Source organism: Pelobates fuscus, chromosome 3 (genome assembly GCF_036172605.1).
Source record: "Pelobates fuscus isolate aPelFus1 chromosome 3, aPelFus1.pri, whole genome shotgun sequence".
NCBI lineage: Eukaryota > Metazoa > Chordata > Amphibia > Anura > Pelobatidae > Pelobates > Pelobates fuscus.
Genome location: NC_086319.1, coordinates 126,076,880 through 126,092,798, shown reverse-complemented (window position 1 = coordinate 126,092,798; position 15,919 = coordinate 126,076,880). Strand labels below are relative to the sequence as shown.

The window sequence follows — 15,919 nt, the reverse complement described above, 5'->3', positions numbered from 1 at the left end:
TTCTAAAATGTACATTTTTAAAGGGACACTCCAGGCAACCAGACCACTTCTGCCCATTGGATGTTGTGGGTGCCAACTCCCACTACCCTTAACCCTGCAAGTGTAATTATTGCAGTTTTCATAAACAGCAATATTTACCTTGCAGGGTTAAGTCCTCCCCTAGTGGCTGTCTACTAGACCGCCACTAGAGGACACTTCTGTGTTCATAGAACACGAAAAGTGTTTTCTAACTACGTTGGACATCCTCACGCTATGTGAGGACCTCCAGCGTCGCCGAAATCCCCATAGGAAAGCATTAGTTAATGCTTTCATATGGGGAGGTCTAGTGTGTGTGTGGCATTGCCGCGCATGCGCATTAGGTCTCCCCCGCCGGCTGACATCGGCGGGGGAGGAGCATAGGCGGAGCCTGACCCAGCACCGAGGAACATCGGCGCTGGATACAGGTAAGTCACTGAAGGGGTTTTAACTTCAGCAACTTGGGATGGGGGGTGGAAGGGAGAGGGGACCTGCAGTGCCAGGAAAACTACTGGAGAGTCCCTTTAACTAAGTGTTTAAGTTAGAATAGAATAGAATGAGGATTTCAACAATAAAAAGGTAATATAATACCAATTTTGGATCATTAAAATTGTTTTTTTAAAGCATAAACTGTTTTAGAATGCAAACCATTTGCTTATTTTATAAAAATGAAATAAGCAAGAGACATTTGTCTTAACTTTCAGAAAATCTTTGTTTTGTTCTAAATCAGATTAGGACAAACATTTAATGTGTCCTCTTTTGTAAACAAAATCACACTCATACAAATCTAAGATGATATTACTTTTTGGTAGAAAACTTCCAAGCCCAGTTTTAAACCCAAGTAATAAATGCAAGAACCTGTTAAGGACAGGACTAGCTTTATCATTAGGCAGAGTAAGTGCCGGTAGGCAGTGCCAGTTTTCAGCATTTATAATGTGCCTTTTTAGAGCTTAAAGTGACTGTCACACGATAATTTATTTATTTTTTACCCTATCTCCTAACTTTTTAATACATTAATAAGTAACCCAGCTTCACCTAAAATTGTGCTCCTTGCAGCGCCAGATCCTCACTGCCATTATTGCTGACAGTGATGTAAGGTCACTTCTTCTCTTACCTTCTCTTACCCACAGTATGTGGCGGCCAAGCACTTTGGAGATGGTCGCTTATGCCCAGTCAGCGGAGGTAGGACAGGATAAAGGGGATTATTGAGGGAAATTTGGCTTGAGAAAGGAGATTACCTTACGTTCCACCATTTTGTCACAATTGTGAAGTCCCTACTTTAGCTAATGTTTTAAAGAGAAAGAGCAGAAATTAAGAAAAGAAGAACAGATTGGGAAAGAGGAAACAATATTAGAAAGGTATGTTTGAGATGACAGAGCACAAAGCTGCTTTGGTAATATTGAAAGAAGTACCAGGAGCCTTGACCAGTGTTCCATGTAGTCCAGTCAGCCTCCTATACTTGACAGAGCTGCAGCTACAGTTATACAGGGTGTGTTTGTGAGGCTGGATAGGAAATGGAAGAGAGCACATGCAGACAAAAGTTGAATTGTGTGCTGGGAACTAGTTGCATCCCCAGAACACTTGACTTATTCAGCTCAGAACTCCTAACGTCAATCCTGTGCGAATGTTCCATCTGTCATCAGAGCCACATTAAGTTAAGGATAGAAAACTTAACTTCTAGCAAACCACCTTGCCACAAATTGTTTTATTACTTGTGATTTAAAGTAGGTGTACAAACCCAAGACAGGCCTCTATGGAATATAGCAGACATCAGCAGGATATTCGCTGTCCTCTTCTCATGAAAGTTCTCTCTTTGCTAGAAGTTAGAATTTATTGAATAACAATGTCTGAAAGAACTTCTTTACACCATTCTTCTTCCTTGATATGATCATGTTACTAACAGTTTGGTAACAATGATCAATATTACATGCACAAGCTCCCTGCCCAGCTGTTAAATGTTTCACTATTCATATCCATTTAACAAATCTAATTCACACATTTCTTTTACTGCAATCCATGCTTAGTGTCTCTCAAATCCACATAACCAGTACTAAAATCCACAATAAACACTGCTGCCAGGCTTATCTTTCTTACTCACCACTTACAATATCTTCCAGTACACTTTAACACTGACTTAAACATCCTGACCTCACCTACAAATCTTTTCACAACTGTATCACATACTGCATATCATCTCTAGATTGCAAACACAACCCTTCTTGGTCCTCTTAGTTTTGTTGCCAAGCAGTCTAAATTTCCCTGTTTCCGATGTTCTACTTTTTGGGGTTACAGCAGTAGTAAGATCACTGCCTTAGAACTGGGAAGCCATATACCATATAGTGTCCCAGTCTAATTTGCATTACAATTTTTTATCCACCTTCCTCAAATGATCATGCAAGTTCCTTTGAGCAGGGCCTTCGCCACCACAAAAAAATAAATAAATTATTTACTAGAATAGTAAAGCACGAATATATCGGCAGAATATAAATGCTAATAATGCTCAACCCCACCTCTCTCATTAAAAAAAAAAAAGAAAGTTAAACAAAACATAAAAAACTATTTAAGGAAATGTTAGACTGCACTATTTAAAGGGAATCTATAGTCCCAAAAATAATTGTTTAAAAATTAAGTTAAACCAATAAAACATCTAATTTTCAGTGCCAAGACTCCTCCGTGCAGTCCCCAGCTCTTCCCGCTGGTGAGATCAGCAAGCAAATCACCTATCTATTCTTACAGAGAAACATTCGATTGGAAAGTGTATGTGCAGCAAAAAAAAAAAAAAAAAAAAAAAAGAAAAAGGCACATCTCCAATCAAATGCAGCACCATTTGATTCCCAGAACGCATCAAGTGACTGCCAGGAAGAGAGTCACAAGAGGGGAATTTAACTACAGAATGGTGTTACATTGCAGGGTTAAAAAATGACAGGACCACTGCATCCAGACCACTTCAAGTGGTCTGGGGGACTATGTTTATTTTATACATCTCCCTAAAGCAATCTACCCAGTTTTGCATTAATAAACAAAATACTCATGGTATAATCTACCCATGGCAAAAGGCCACCTTTGGCATTCCCGATGATGTGGACTACATCTCCCATGATGCTCTTACGTCTATAACATTGGCAAAATTTCAATGGGAGATGTAGTCTACAACATCTGGAGTTCGGAAGGTTGCATACCCCTGCAAAGTAAAACTACTGTTTGTGTGTTACGTCATGTAAAATATATAAATGTTATTAATGAGACTTTGACTGCATTCCTTGTAATCTTACTTCGCTTAAAATTACTTTGGATTGTTTTGTAATTATGCAACTGCTTTAGACTGTAAATTATACTGATTATTCTCTCTCATCATCTCTTCCTGTTTGTCTAAATTTTATGGTCATTCATTTGTTGATTTTGTTTACACTACTATGTTTAATGTGATAGACATAAGTATAAACTGTGGGGAAATATAAAGTAAAAAAAAAAAAGTTAGATTGGAGTAACCCTTTAAAATGAGACTTGAAAGCCCAAAAGTGATGGGCTAAAACCAAAACTGAAAGCACCAAAACAACTTTACCTTAATGAAGCAGTTTTGGTGTATACATCATACACCTACATATTTACTGCTTAATTCTTTGTCATTTAAGAGACTTAAATCACGTTGTTTATGCAGCTGCAGTCATAACTCCTCTGCATGTTACCTACACCCCACAACACATTTCCCGTAGAGAGATCTAATAATTACATTTACTTTACTGCATAGTCTGATTTAGAATTTCTTAACTGCGGCTTTGTTTTAGCCTGCTAGAGCCTACAGGAGTCTGTGTGTGATTAAAAGTTCCATTTATATAGCAGGAGCTAAAACCAACTTCTAAGCTAAACAAACTGTGTTGTCACATTTGATTAAAAACTAAACAGTCTCTTCATGTAGGCCATGCTAGTCACAGCTAGGGGAGGCATGGCTAGGTTTGCATAAACAGAAACAAAAATAACTAAATTGCAGAGAATTGTGCAGTGAGACTATAGGGGCAAGATCTATACACCAAAATGGATTCATTAAGCCAAGGTTGTTTCAGTGCTTAGAATATCCGTCAAACAACTTACACACACTAAAGGAACACTGTGTGCCATGTCCTCCTCCTCCTGCAGTAACCTCAATGTTTAATAGGGAAGGTTTTAAATTCCTCAAATGGCTGTCAGTTGTTTTTGTGACTACAGTATTTCTTTAAATTACTAAATACTTATCCAAATATAGGCTATACATTACTGTTTGACAGCCATCTTCTCTCAATATGTCCCTGCAGTAAACCTGCTAGGAGTTGCTACCGCTGTATTAATATGACCAAATACAAAATGGTCTATAAAAAAAATAAAATAATAATAAAATAAAAAAAAAGATTCTGCAAGATTGGTAATGTCAACATTCACTTCTGTGTACTGAATTCAAATAGGCTTCATTTACACATGAACCTTATAGGATTGCTGCCCCCATTTGTTATTTAGCGCTTACTCTCTTTGCCTGTTTTATTCATTTACACATGGAAGGAAATATCAAAAGCACCAACCAACCAACAAAATGTACGGGCTTACAAAACAAGTATACTTAATACAAATATAAATGTAGAAAAAGAAACGAGAATGTTTGCAGATTAGTGTAGTGCAAATCAGATAATCACATATTTTTGAAAATAGAAGAGACATTTTGTTTTGTTAAAAAAAAGTTGTGATTCAAGACTTTTTAAAAGGAAGGAAAAATTTCAGTGGAGGGAGCCTAAGTGGAGGAAATAAACACCATGCAAAGCTCAAGAAAAACAAGAACAAGCGAAAAGCACAGGAGATTAAGCGACAGATAAGAGATTTTTGTTTTTCTTGAACACTTGGTGCAAAAAGAGGAGGTGGCACTGACCTGGGGGGAGAGGATGCAACGGAGCAGTCATTTGTGTTACTTTTATTAAAACTGTGAACTTGATTCTCATCTTCCATAATTCTCACTCTCTTTCTTTCTTTCACTGGTTGGCCATTTGTTGACTTTTTCTGGTTTATGGAGACAGACTCTACCAGTTGCTCTTCTACAGACACAATATGGTCTTCAGATGAACCATTTGCTGATGGCTCTGTGGTGCAGCCTTCCTCTTCCTTAACAGCATTAGAAACGTCAACAGAGTTGCCTGCTGGGACATTATCAGGTGCATCTTCAGATGGGCAATCAAGAGGAAGCTGTTCTCGCCTTCGTTTTTGGATTCTGAGTTTAACCATTTCTTAAAAACAAATACAAAAATGTAGTTATACAGCTTGCTCGACTTTTTTTTTTTTTTTTAAAGCGTACCGGTTATAGTACACACAACCTTGTCTTCAATTAAAGTGCACTACATTCCATCTACACTTGTCTTAAAGAAAGCTTAGAAAAGTATAGATTTTCATTCAAATGCCCTTTAACCTTTTGACCCCCCCCCCTCCCATCAGTATTCTTGCTCCCTGTCACTGTGTTGCTCTCCCAGCAAGATTTCCTCATGCCTGATAGGGTAGTATAGGACATGCCATAGAGCAGTTAAAAGTGTCTATCACTTGTGTTAGAATTTACTTTGCAGTATAACAGCTGGCATCATGAGTAAACTGAAGCCCACAAATTATATAACTGATGGCTAACCATTAGCACAGCAGATGTTCCAGAATATATCCCATAATGAGTATAATGGGAAATGATGTCCACAAAAGATACAATAGAGATGTATTGTAGTCATTTTCCTATGCTCCTAATAACTGGCTTCACATCATAGGAGATGAAGTTCACAACAAGTATTTTTCTTTCTATATTTAGAGGGGATTTTCCCATATAGTATGAAATCAATGAATGATCACCTGTAGATAATCTTAAAGGACTACTCTAGTGCCAGGAAAGCATACTCGTTTTCCTGGCACTAGAGTGCCCTGAGGGTGCCCCCACCCTCAGGGACCCCCTCCCGCCCGGCTCTGGAAAGGGGAAAGGGGTTAAATCTTACCTTTTTCCAGCGCTGGGCGGAGAGATCTCCTCCTGCTCTCCTCCTCCGATCCTCCTCTTCTCCTCCCCGTCGGCTGAATGCGCACGCGCGGCAAGAGCTGCACGCGCATTCAGACGGTCACATAGGAAAGCATTCATAATGCTTTCCTATGGACGCTTGCGTGCTCTCACTGTGATTTTCACAGTGAGAATCACGCAAGCGCCTCTAGCGGCTGTCAATGAGACAGCCACTAGAGGACATAGGGGGAAGGCTTAACCCATTCATAAACATAGCAGTTTCTCTGAAACTGCTATGTTTATGAAAAAATGGGTTAACCCTAGAAGGACCTGGCACCCAGACCACCTCATTAAGCTGAAGTGGTCTGGGTGCCTAGAGTGGTCCTTTAATCTGAATTTGCTGTGTATGGCAGATCTGTTTTGTGTTAAAGTATTATGGTCTTTAACATTGACCAGTTTGAAATATCATTGAAAAGAGCAAACAAACCCACTAACAATTTTGAAACAAACAAAAAAAGCAGCATATCACAAAGATACCTGAAAGATGCAAACAGGCCTTGGCAGAGACTAGAGTAAATGCAAAATTGTCCACGAGCAATATAGTGCACTTTCAATTTAAACTGAAGCTCAACCAATCAATCTACTTTTGACATGATATATTTAAGATAGGTACCATCAGGCTCATATTTCATTTTTATTTCATCCAAGCCGACACGAAGTTTCATATTTTCTCCTTGTGAGAGTTTAAGATGTCTTTCGTTTGTAAAAAGCTTGCGTTCCAACTCCAAGACACGCTGGCTTTCTGCTAAGGCCTTCATACGTTGCAAGGACAACTCATCTTTTATTTTTTCAATTTCCTTACTGCAAACAAAAAGAAATAGAAGAATTAAATGCTTACTAATGCTTGACCAGGCAAACAATGTATATAGAGAGGAGAGGCACTTGTGGCACACAGTCCAGAACAGTCAAAATCTACTAGTATGGGCGGAGCCAACCGCGAGCCGAGCTGGACGTGTACTAGCTGAGCTCCGTAGGGGACCGCGGGCAATCCACAAGCATCGGGCGCACAAAGCAACATGGGACAACCCAAAAAAGGTTCCACCCCTGCCCAAGCCTCTCACAAACAGTCCGCAACAAAAACGGGCGCCCTAAACAAATATTTCAAAGAAAATCCGGCGCAAAACGCCGAAGAGATAGGCCCCAAAATGGCGGCGGAAGCTCTATACGAGCACCCCTCATGCTCACCCCCATTAAGCCCAGCCATCTCAGACAGTGCTTCCACCAGCATAGATGCTGATCTGAAAGCTATACTCAGCAACCTACCAACAAAACAAGATATAGCAGCTATGATCCAGAAAATGGAATCCTCCTTCCAAAAAAAAATAGACAACATGGCGGCGGAAGTTAAAGGGGTAGAGGAACGTATTGAATCCTTAGAAGATAATCAAGATCACACACACACGTTAAACAGGTACACAACAAGCACTAGAAGCACAAAACACACAAATGGCAATGATGTACAGAGCAATTGACGACCTAGACAATAGGGGGCGACGTAACAACCTAAGGCTGAAAGGCATGCCAGAAGTAGAAGGGGAAAACCTCCCTAAAACACTCCAAGAGCCGTTCAATTACTTACTCCACAAAGATCCAGCGGAGCATATCCTCTTTGACAGAGCTCATAGAGCACTCAGACCAAGAGGTCCAACCTTAGATGCCCCAAGAGACATAATTTGTCGTCTACACTATTACGGGGTGAAAGAAGAAATCCTCCGCGAATTAAGAAAAACGACTCAACCGCTACTATTTATGGGGGCCCAAATACAAATATACCCGGACCTTTCCTGGATGACGCTGCAAGCAAGACGGACCCTTAAACCCCTGACAGATATCCTGCGTACTAGGAACATTAAGTACAGATGGAGTTTCCCCCTTTCATTAACAGCCACACATAACGGGACCACCGCTACCGTAACCACATCAGAGGATATTGCCACGTTTACATCTACTTTAAACCTCCCGGACGTACAGATCCCAGATTGGTACGGCCCGATTCAAGCTCCTCATAATTATCCACGTCTTCAGAGAACAAGATGGCAAATACCGCCCAAGAGGCGTCCCAACGACCACCAACCTCACCTCCGAAACATACAGAGGCAACAGGTTGAACCACACCGAATCTGAAACCCGAGACAGAAATACGACATAGAGAAGAAATGAAAACCAAATAAATTGCCAGAACAGCGAGACTCCCACTTTATCTACTGGTTAGCACACTATCTGTGCCCGCTCAGGACCGTTCACAAAGGGACTGGGACATTGGTCGCACACCGAACACTGCTTTTTCGGCCCCTCCTCCAAGCAGCACGCCTCCCATTCAAATATACTTCTCGGGCCTCACATAAAGCCTCAACCCTTAGAGAGTCCCGACATCATCTGCCCCACGTGAAGCCAGGGCCTAAGACATGCCTTATATAAAGCTTGGGAAACGACGAAGTGACCCATCGGAGCTGTCCCAGTGACTTTTACCACCAGTTTGGGATAGGTACCACTGATCATGGCACTCACGCCTGAGGGGCGCCACTCACCCCCGAACTAACCTGAGCAAGGAGCATATGATTTTGCTGTATACCAAAAGGTTTCTGGTTGTGTTGTTGTGCATTTCACTATATAGACCTAATGTACTCCTCTACTCCCTCTCTTGCCCTCCTCCCCTGCCCTTCAGTCCACCTACCTGCTCTCCCCCCTTTTCCTTGCTTCCCATAGGCAGTAGAGATTCGGGGTGACCCCGGTTCTTCTCCTCCCTCTCCCGTTCTTTCATCCTTCCCACCTTTCCGTTAATGTATTTTGACGTGTATACCTACAAACAACTCATAGACAAGCGCTCTACCCTCCAAACACTTCTGAATGCGAAAATTCAAAGGTCGCTCTTTTATTCTAAACACAAATACTACACCCAGAGCGGAAAATGCGGCCGCATGCTAGCCAGGGCGATACAAAAAGAGAGGCAACAAACATACATAACCCACATTAAAAAAATCTTCAGGGACATTAACCCATTTACTACCAGACATAATGCGAGAATTCCACTCTTACTACTCAAGCCTATATAATCTAAAACCCCAACCGCCAGATCCAGGAGACATCCAAAATTTTCTCACAAAGAGACTCTCCCAGACAATTCCCCCAAACGCCAGACAAATATTAGATTCTCCACTCACACCCGAGGAATTCTCCCTAATTACACGACAACTGCCGCTGGGAAAAAGTCCAGGGCCAGATGGCTTTACGGCCAAATATTTAAAAACATTCTACGCAATCCTGAACAAACCATTCCTAAAGGCATTCAATTCCCTAAACCAGGGGTAGGCAACCTTTTAGCAGCACTGTGCCGATATAGGATTGTGATGTCCCGAAGTGTGCGGTCCTATTTTTTTTTTAAATTGAGGTGCGTGTGCTGCCGTATTCTGCTTGTGTTATTTTTACTGTAATTGCTTTGTATCTTTGTATATGTGCGTATATGCAGGGCCGTCTTTAATATTGACTGGACCTGGGCATAGCATTTGCTTGGGGCCCCCTGGACCTTGTCCCCCCTCCCCAGGCGTGCGATCACCTCCACCCCAACGCTGACACACACAGACATGCTGACACACACACACAGATATACTGACACAGACACACAGACATACTGACACACAAATACTGACACACACACACAGATATACTGACACACACACAAGCATACTAACACACACAAAATTTACACTTTAAAAACCCACCCTCCAGTTTCCTGCTGGTGGCTGAAGGTGTTGGGGTCTGGCTCTCTCGTCAAGCCCCCCTCCACTCTGCCTACTCTTCTTTCTCGCGCGCTCCTCTCTTTGTGGGAGGAAGTGATGCACGGCCGTCCCTTCCTCCCAGCCTGCTGCCGAAAAGCAAGGGGCCCACTCGCGCTGTTAAAGCGCCTCAGCGCGCGACCAGACCCCTGCTGACAGAAGCCCACCGGGTGGCCCTTTGTGCATGGGCCAGCCGGTGGGCCTCCTTAGTGTGCGGATTACCGGCTGGGGGGGTGAGAAATAGTTCAGGCCAGCGGGGCTCACGGTGCAGCTGCCCCGTTTGCCCCGTGTTAAAGACGGCCCTACGTATATGAGATATTATATTGTATATGTTCATGAGTAGTTTATGGTATTGTGTATGATACATATGAATGTAAGCTGTGTGTGGGGGCTGCTTGTGGAATTGTGTGTGTGTGTGTGGATGGATATGTCACATTGTGTGTTTGGTAGTGTGTGGGGGCTGTTTGGGGTATTGCATGTGAGAGGCTGCATGTGGGGTTGTGTTCATGTATGTGGATTGTTAGTGGTGTTGCGTTTGTTCGGATTGTGTGTATGTTTGTGTGTGGGCTGTCCATATTATTTGTATGGTGGGAAGGGTTATTCTGCATTTCTGTGTATATCTAGCAGTGTGGGCGACTTCCCTGGGTTCCAGTGGGGACCAGGCCGGCCAGGTACATGTCAAAGACAGGAGCTGCAACTGCGTGCTGCTCTACTACTGTGTGGATTCCTATTCACAAGAGCTGGGAGGAAGTGATCTGAGATCACTTCCTCTACGTGCTGCAATGCATAAATTGAGGATTGTCCTTCACCACCTTTTCGGATTAGCAGATATCTGAAGTTTTACTGGGACTCCTGATAGGTCAGAGCCTGTTTTACTGGGACTCCTGATAGGCCAGAGCCTGTTTGGCTCTAGCAGCCTTGAGTGCCGTGCAAAGGCACCTCGAGTGCCGTGCATGGCACTAGTGCCGTAGGTTGCCTACCCCTGCCCTAAACCAAGGATACACCCTACCGCGAGAAACATTAGAAGCGCACATTACACTTATTCCCAAACCAGGCAAGGATCTCACGGAATGTGGCAGCTACAGGCCCATTTCGCCAATAAATATTGACCTAAAAATGTTTACAAAGATATTGGCTGTCCGTCTCAAACCCTACTTGCAGGGATTAGTCCACCCTGACCAGGCCGGGTTCGTGCCGGGGTGAGAAGCCAAAAATAATACCACTAAAGTGCTGAACCTCATGTATCATGCGAAGAAGAACGGGGACCCGAGCCTTATCCTCACGATCGACGCCGAAAAGGCGTTTGACAGGGTGGACTGGTCCCTGTTAACAGCTACAATGCAGGCCATGGGCTTCGGTCCCAATTGGCTATCGTGGCTTTCCGCCATCTATTCCAAGCCGGGAGCAAATATAAGGGTCAAAGGCCAACTCACGGACACAGTTCTCATCTCTAATGGTATGAGACAAAGGTGTCCTCTGTCCCCCCTACTTTTCATCCTAACACTAGAACCCTTCCTTCAGGGAATCAGAGACAACCCGAATATCCAAGGCATACAAATAGACCGGGAGTACAAAATATCTGCCTTTGTAGATGACCTAATATACAGACTAAGGAACCCAGAGACCTCACTACCCCACCTACTACAAGAGAGTGACCTATATGGTCTAGTGTCCAACTACAAAATGAATAGTAGCAAAAGTGAGATCCTCCCCTTGAATATTTCAGAGGCTTTGGGGGCCAGACTTAAACAGACATACCCCTTCCATTGGCCGCAGACCTCTGTGAGGTACCTGGGAATACAATTGACGAACTCACTGAATAAAATATATGACCTCAACTTTCCCCCACTAATGGCCAACATAGACAGGGACTTAAGAACTTGGAACAAACCTCAATTTGGCTGGCTCTGTAGAGTACACATATTAAAAATGGCCATCCTGCCGAAATTCCTTTACATCTTACAAACATTACCCATAAAAATTCCAACCTCATTCTTCAAGACGGTAAAACGCAACCTCTCCAACTTCCTATGGGCTGGAAAACACCCAAGGACTCAATACACACAATTAACGAGACACAAAACACAAGGCGGCCTAGGGGCACCAGACATAGAGACATACCATAGGGCACTAGTCCTATCCCGAATCTACGATTGGACTAACACATATAACCAGAAACAATGGGTACAAATAGAAGTGACGAGCTTACAAGTTCACATAAGAACATTACCTTGGCATGACTCAGGCCTGGAACTAGTCCGCCCGAACCACACGGACCACCCAACAATAATTCCTACACTAAGATACTGGAACAATATCAAGAAAAACGAACATATTGCCCCACACCCATCCCCATTATACCCAATTACGGAGAATCCATACTTCAGACCGGGCATTCCACAGAATGCCTACCGAGACTTTGGGAACCAACAGGAGCAACTACTCCTGAAAGACGTACTAAATGGCCAGGGAATAGTCCCAATTTCGGATCTAACCCCCACACCCACGCACACAGCAATGCAATGTTACAAATTCACACAACTCTCGCACTTCATACAAGCGCATCCAGCCCTCTCACAGGGAAACAGACCATTGACGGCATTCGAATCCAGATCCTTCTTGGGGACTATGAAAAAGAAACACATCACCGTGTTTTATAAAATCTTACAGACAGATCTCCATGCCCACCTCCCCGAATTCACAAAGTCTTGGGAAAAAGACTTAAATATCACACTAACATCTGACGATTGGGGAACTATATTTAGAAATACCTTTAAGTCCTCTAGCAATACTACCACCCAAGAGAGTAACTATAAGCGCATATCTAGGTGGCATTTTACCCCAACCAGAATACGCAAATTCTTTCCAAATTCCTCCAACCTCTGCTGGAGATGCAAAAATGACACAGGGCCACATCTGGTGGTTTTGCACCATAATGCAATCATACTGGAGCAAAATAACCACCATAATAGCACTTATAACAAGTTACACAATACCACAATCTCCTGAAGCTCTCCTATTCATGCTATACCCCACCCCCCCTAACAAAACCAACACGCATCCTGCTCAATCATCTGCTTACAGCAGCAAATAGCCTAATTCCTCTCAAATGGAAGCATTCCAAACCCCCATCCATCAGAGAATGGATAACCAAAGTAGACTCCATCAGGCAGATGGTTGAGCTCTCACACTCCCTCTCTGGCACGTACGATGTGTTTACATACACCTGGGCACCCTGGGACCATTACATTAAAGATTCTGCTTTATCTCCACTCCACGATACATAGTCCACATTGACTTCAGAGAGCCCGGTCGACGACTACCTACCCTAACTGAAGCCAAACCACTGCACACTACTACTTGTACCTCACCGAATTCATGTTTACTGTTATCAATGTTGACATCAATGTATTTTAGAAGTTTGTCATGCTATGATCACTCCAATGTATGAAACTCTTGTAACACTCTAGCACACTGTAACGCATTGCCTGATACGAGACGATTTGACTCCTTTTCATACGATGTAAAGTGCAAAGTTAAACAATAAAAGTTAAAAAAAAAAAAAAAATCTACTAGTATGATTTAATACAAGAGACCCAAGGCTCTATGTCAAAGAAAATAAATGAAATACTACAATTCCGCAACACTAGGGCAGTGAAACTTAGGTGTGATCACATCACAGCACTGTAAAAGCAGTTTATATCTTCACAAATACTCATTATTTTACACACAATACCATAAAACTACAATGGACTGCTCCATTGGCGGTTCAATTGCTTCAGAAATTTCATGACAATCAACAATGTCAGCAATGAATGTGGAAGAGTAGGACATTAATTTGATTGTAGAGCAATTAATACTTTCATGTTTATTCACTAAATAATTGTTTGCTATTCACCAGGGAACTGCAAACTGGAAATATAGCCGACTTAGCTGACTATGAGCTAGTTTGGGATCCCTGTGTTGATGCCATATAAATATTAGTCTTTCACTACAGACAGCAAGGACACCAAGCAACCAAGGCAGACTGCATGCCTTACACTGCTCTGGATAATACCATAAAAATAAAAAATACAAATACAAAAGTAAAAGAAACCCCCCCATTTATTTCTTCCTTTAAAAAGTACAGAGGAAAAATAATTTAAAATACGAGGGTCCTGCCTAGTCACATAGGGAACTCTGAAACGGTTATGACACCCAAGGGTAACACAACAGGAAGAGCCATAGACCCTCGTCCATTTCCCCTCCCCCACAGACCCACGGAAATATCCTAGGTCATAAGGTCTCTTTACGATACCTCTTGTTTAGATTTTGTTCAAGGTTAAAATTAACCTCGTATTGTTTTTGTCTTATTTTTGTATACAAATGTTAAAAAAAAACCTGACAGAACGAAACAGAAAAGTAAAAACCTGCACAGTGGTATTATCACCTAACACAATTTATTTTTTCTGTATTACTGTGAAACCGCTGTAAAACATGAATTTTGGCTTCGGCGTAAGCCTGTGTACTGTTCACATGCCTGTTTTTTCTGTCATTGAAAATAAAGAATTACAAAAAAAAATATGAGGGTGTTGACTGTACTGGTACGTGAATTCCGAAAAATACAATTGAAGAGTCAATCTAAGCACCATGTATAAAAGCAATCCCTCACCCACAATTATAAATGATCTTCTTTTATTCTTTATTTCAAGAAAATTTTGGCAAGGCAAAAGGACACAACAGTAGTTAAACTGTAAAAAAGACCAAAGGCCTCCCTTATTCTACACATACATCTCTTTAGATTTATTTGTAAAACAATTTACTATGTTACAACAACACTTACATACCTAGAATTTTCAAGTTTCATTTTAAGCAAATCAACGTAGTAGGTCTCATCACCTTGTCCCAGATTGCCACTGTTCATGCCTGATGAGTCAGTTTCAGAATTTTGCTGCATAGATATATATAAAACAAAAACAAAACAATGGTAAAATGTTATTAAAAATAAACTAAAAAACAAACAGTTCTATATCTTGTTAAAACATGATAAATAAACCACTACTGACATAAGTAAAAGTGGAAGGATTTCTATTTAGGAAACATATGAAATAAAACATTGTAAATTAACCTTCCATGTGAAGCTCACTTCTTTTATGTGTATTACATACGGAATGTCACTAACTCAATTTTAGCATTAATGGTTGGCAAACTAAAAGTTAGTTGTTGGTAGTGCAAATTATTAAATACATAAAATATATCTAGTATACTTTAATTTACAAGCATCCCTGGGAAAAGCTCAAAAGGTTTAACTCATTGTACAGCGCTACGGAACTTGCTGCGCTATATAAATAATAAAATAATAATGTAAATTCGTTAACTTTTGCAGTGTCGTACATGTGTGTTTAAATGGACACTATAGTCACTAGAACAACTACAGCTTAACCCCTTAAGGACACATGACGTGTGACATGTCGTGATTCCCTTTTATTCCAGAAGTTTGGTCCTTAAGGGGTTAATGTAGTTGTTCTGGGAGTATAATCATTATATGCAGGCATTTTCATGCAAACACTGCCTTCTCAGAGAAAAGGCAGCATTTACATTGCAAAATACAAAACAGAAGGTCAGCGCTAATTAACACAGGATTATTGGGTAGGTAGCGGCCCCAGCAGAAGTAATCCCTCAAAACCCTTTGGAGAGAACAAGAACAACAAAAGAAAAAGGGAAGGACTGAGCCACAGGAACACACTAATAGTACAACTTATTTATATAATATACTTCTAAAATAAGTTGTACGATTAGCGTTTACATTGCCCCTAAGGACACCTGAAAGTGGCCACTCCTCAGATGACCACTGGAGGTGCTTCTTGGCTCAGTGCTGCACAGTAGGCAGCTCTGACGTTCAGCGTTCCCACGCTCTGCATTGGGACGCTGAATTTTCCTCATAGAGATGCATTAATTCAATGCATCTCTATGAGGGAGTGCTGATTGGCCAAAACAATGTTCGGCCCCGTCTCCTTGCCTATTTTAGCCAATCCAATGCGCTGGAAATATGGTGAGTTTTTCATGCTTTTTTTTCACCTAAATGGTGAATTTTTGCACTATGGGGTCAGGA

The 15,919-nt window shown here is 41.8% G+C and overlaps 1 protein-coding gene across 2 annotated transcripts in view; it reads right to left on the bottom strand.

Moving 5' to 3' along the window:
- SPDL1 (spindle apparatus coiled-coil protein 1) overlaps positions 1-15,919 on the bottom strand; it is a 61,124-nt gene that overhangs the window by 4,485 nt on the left and 40,720 nt on the right. For both annotated transcript variants that reach the window (XM_063447451.1, XM_063447450.1), the window contains exons 9-11: positions 14,655-14,758; positions 6,669-6,856; positions 4,907-5,258 (exon numbers count right to left, since the gene is read on the bottom strand). In XM_063447451.1, the coding sequence (XP_063303521.1) occupies positions 4,907-5,258; positions 6,669-6,856; positions 14,655-14,758 (644 nt within the window). The remainder of the gene's footprint in view (positions 1-4,906; positions 5,259-6,668; positions 6,857-14,654; positions 14,759-15,919) is intronic.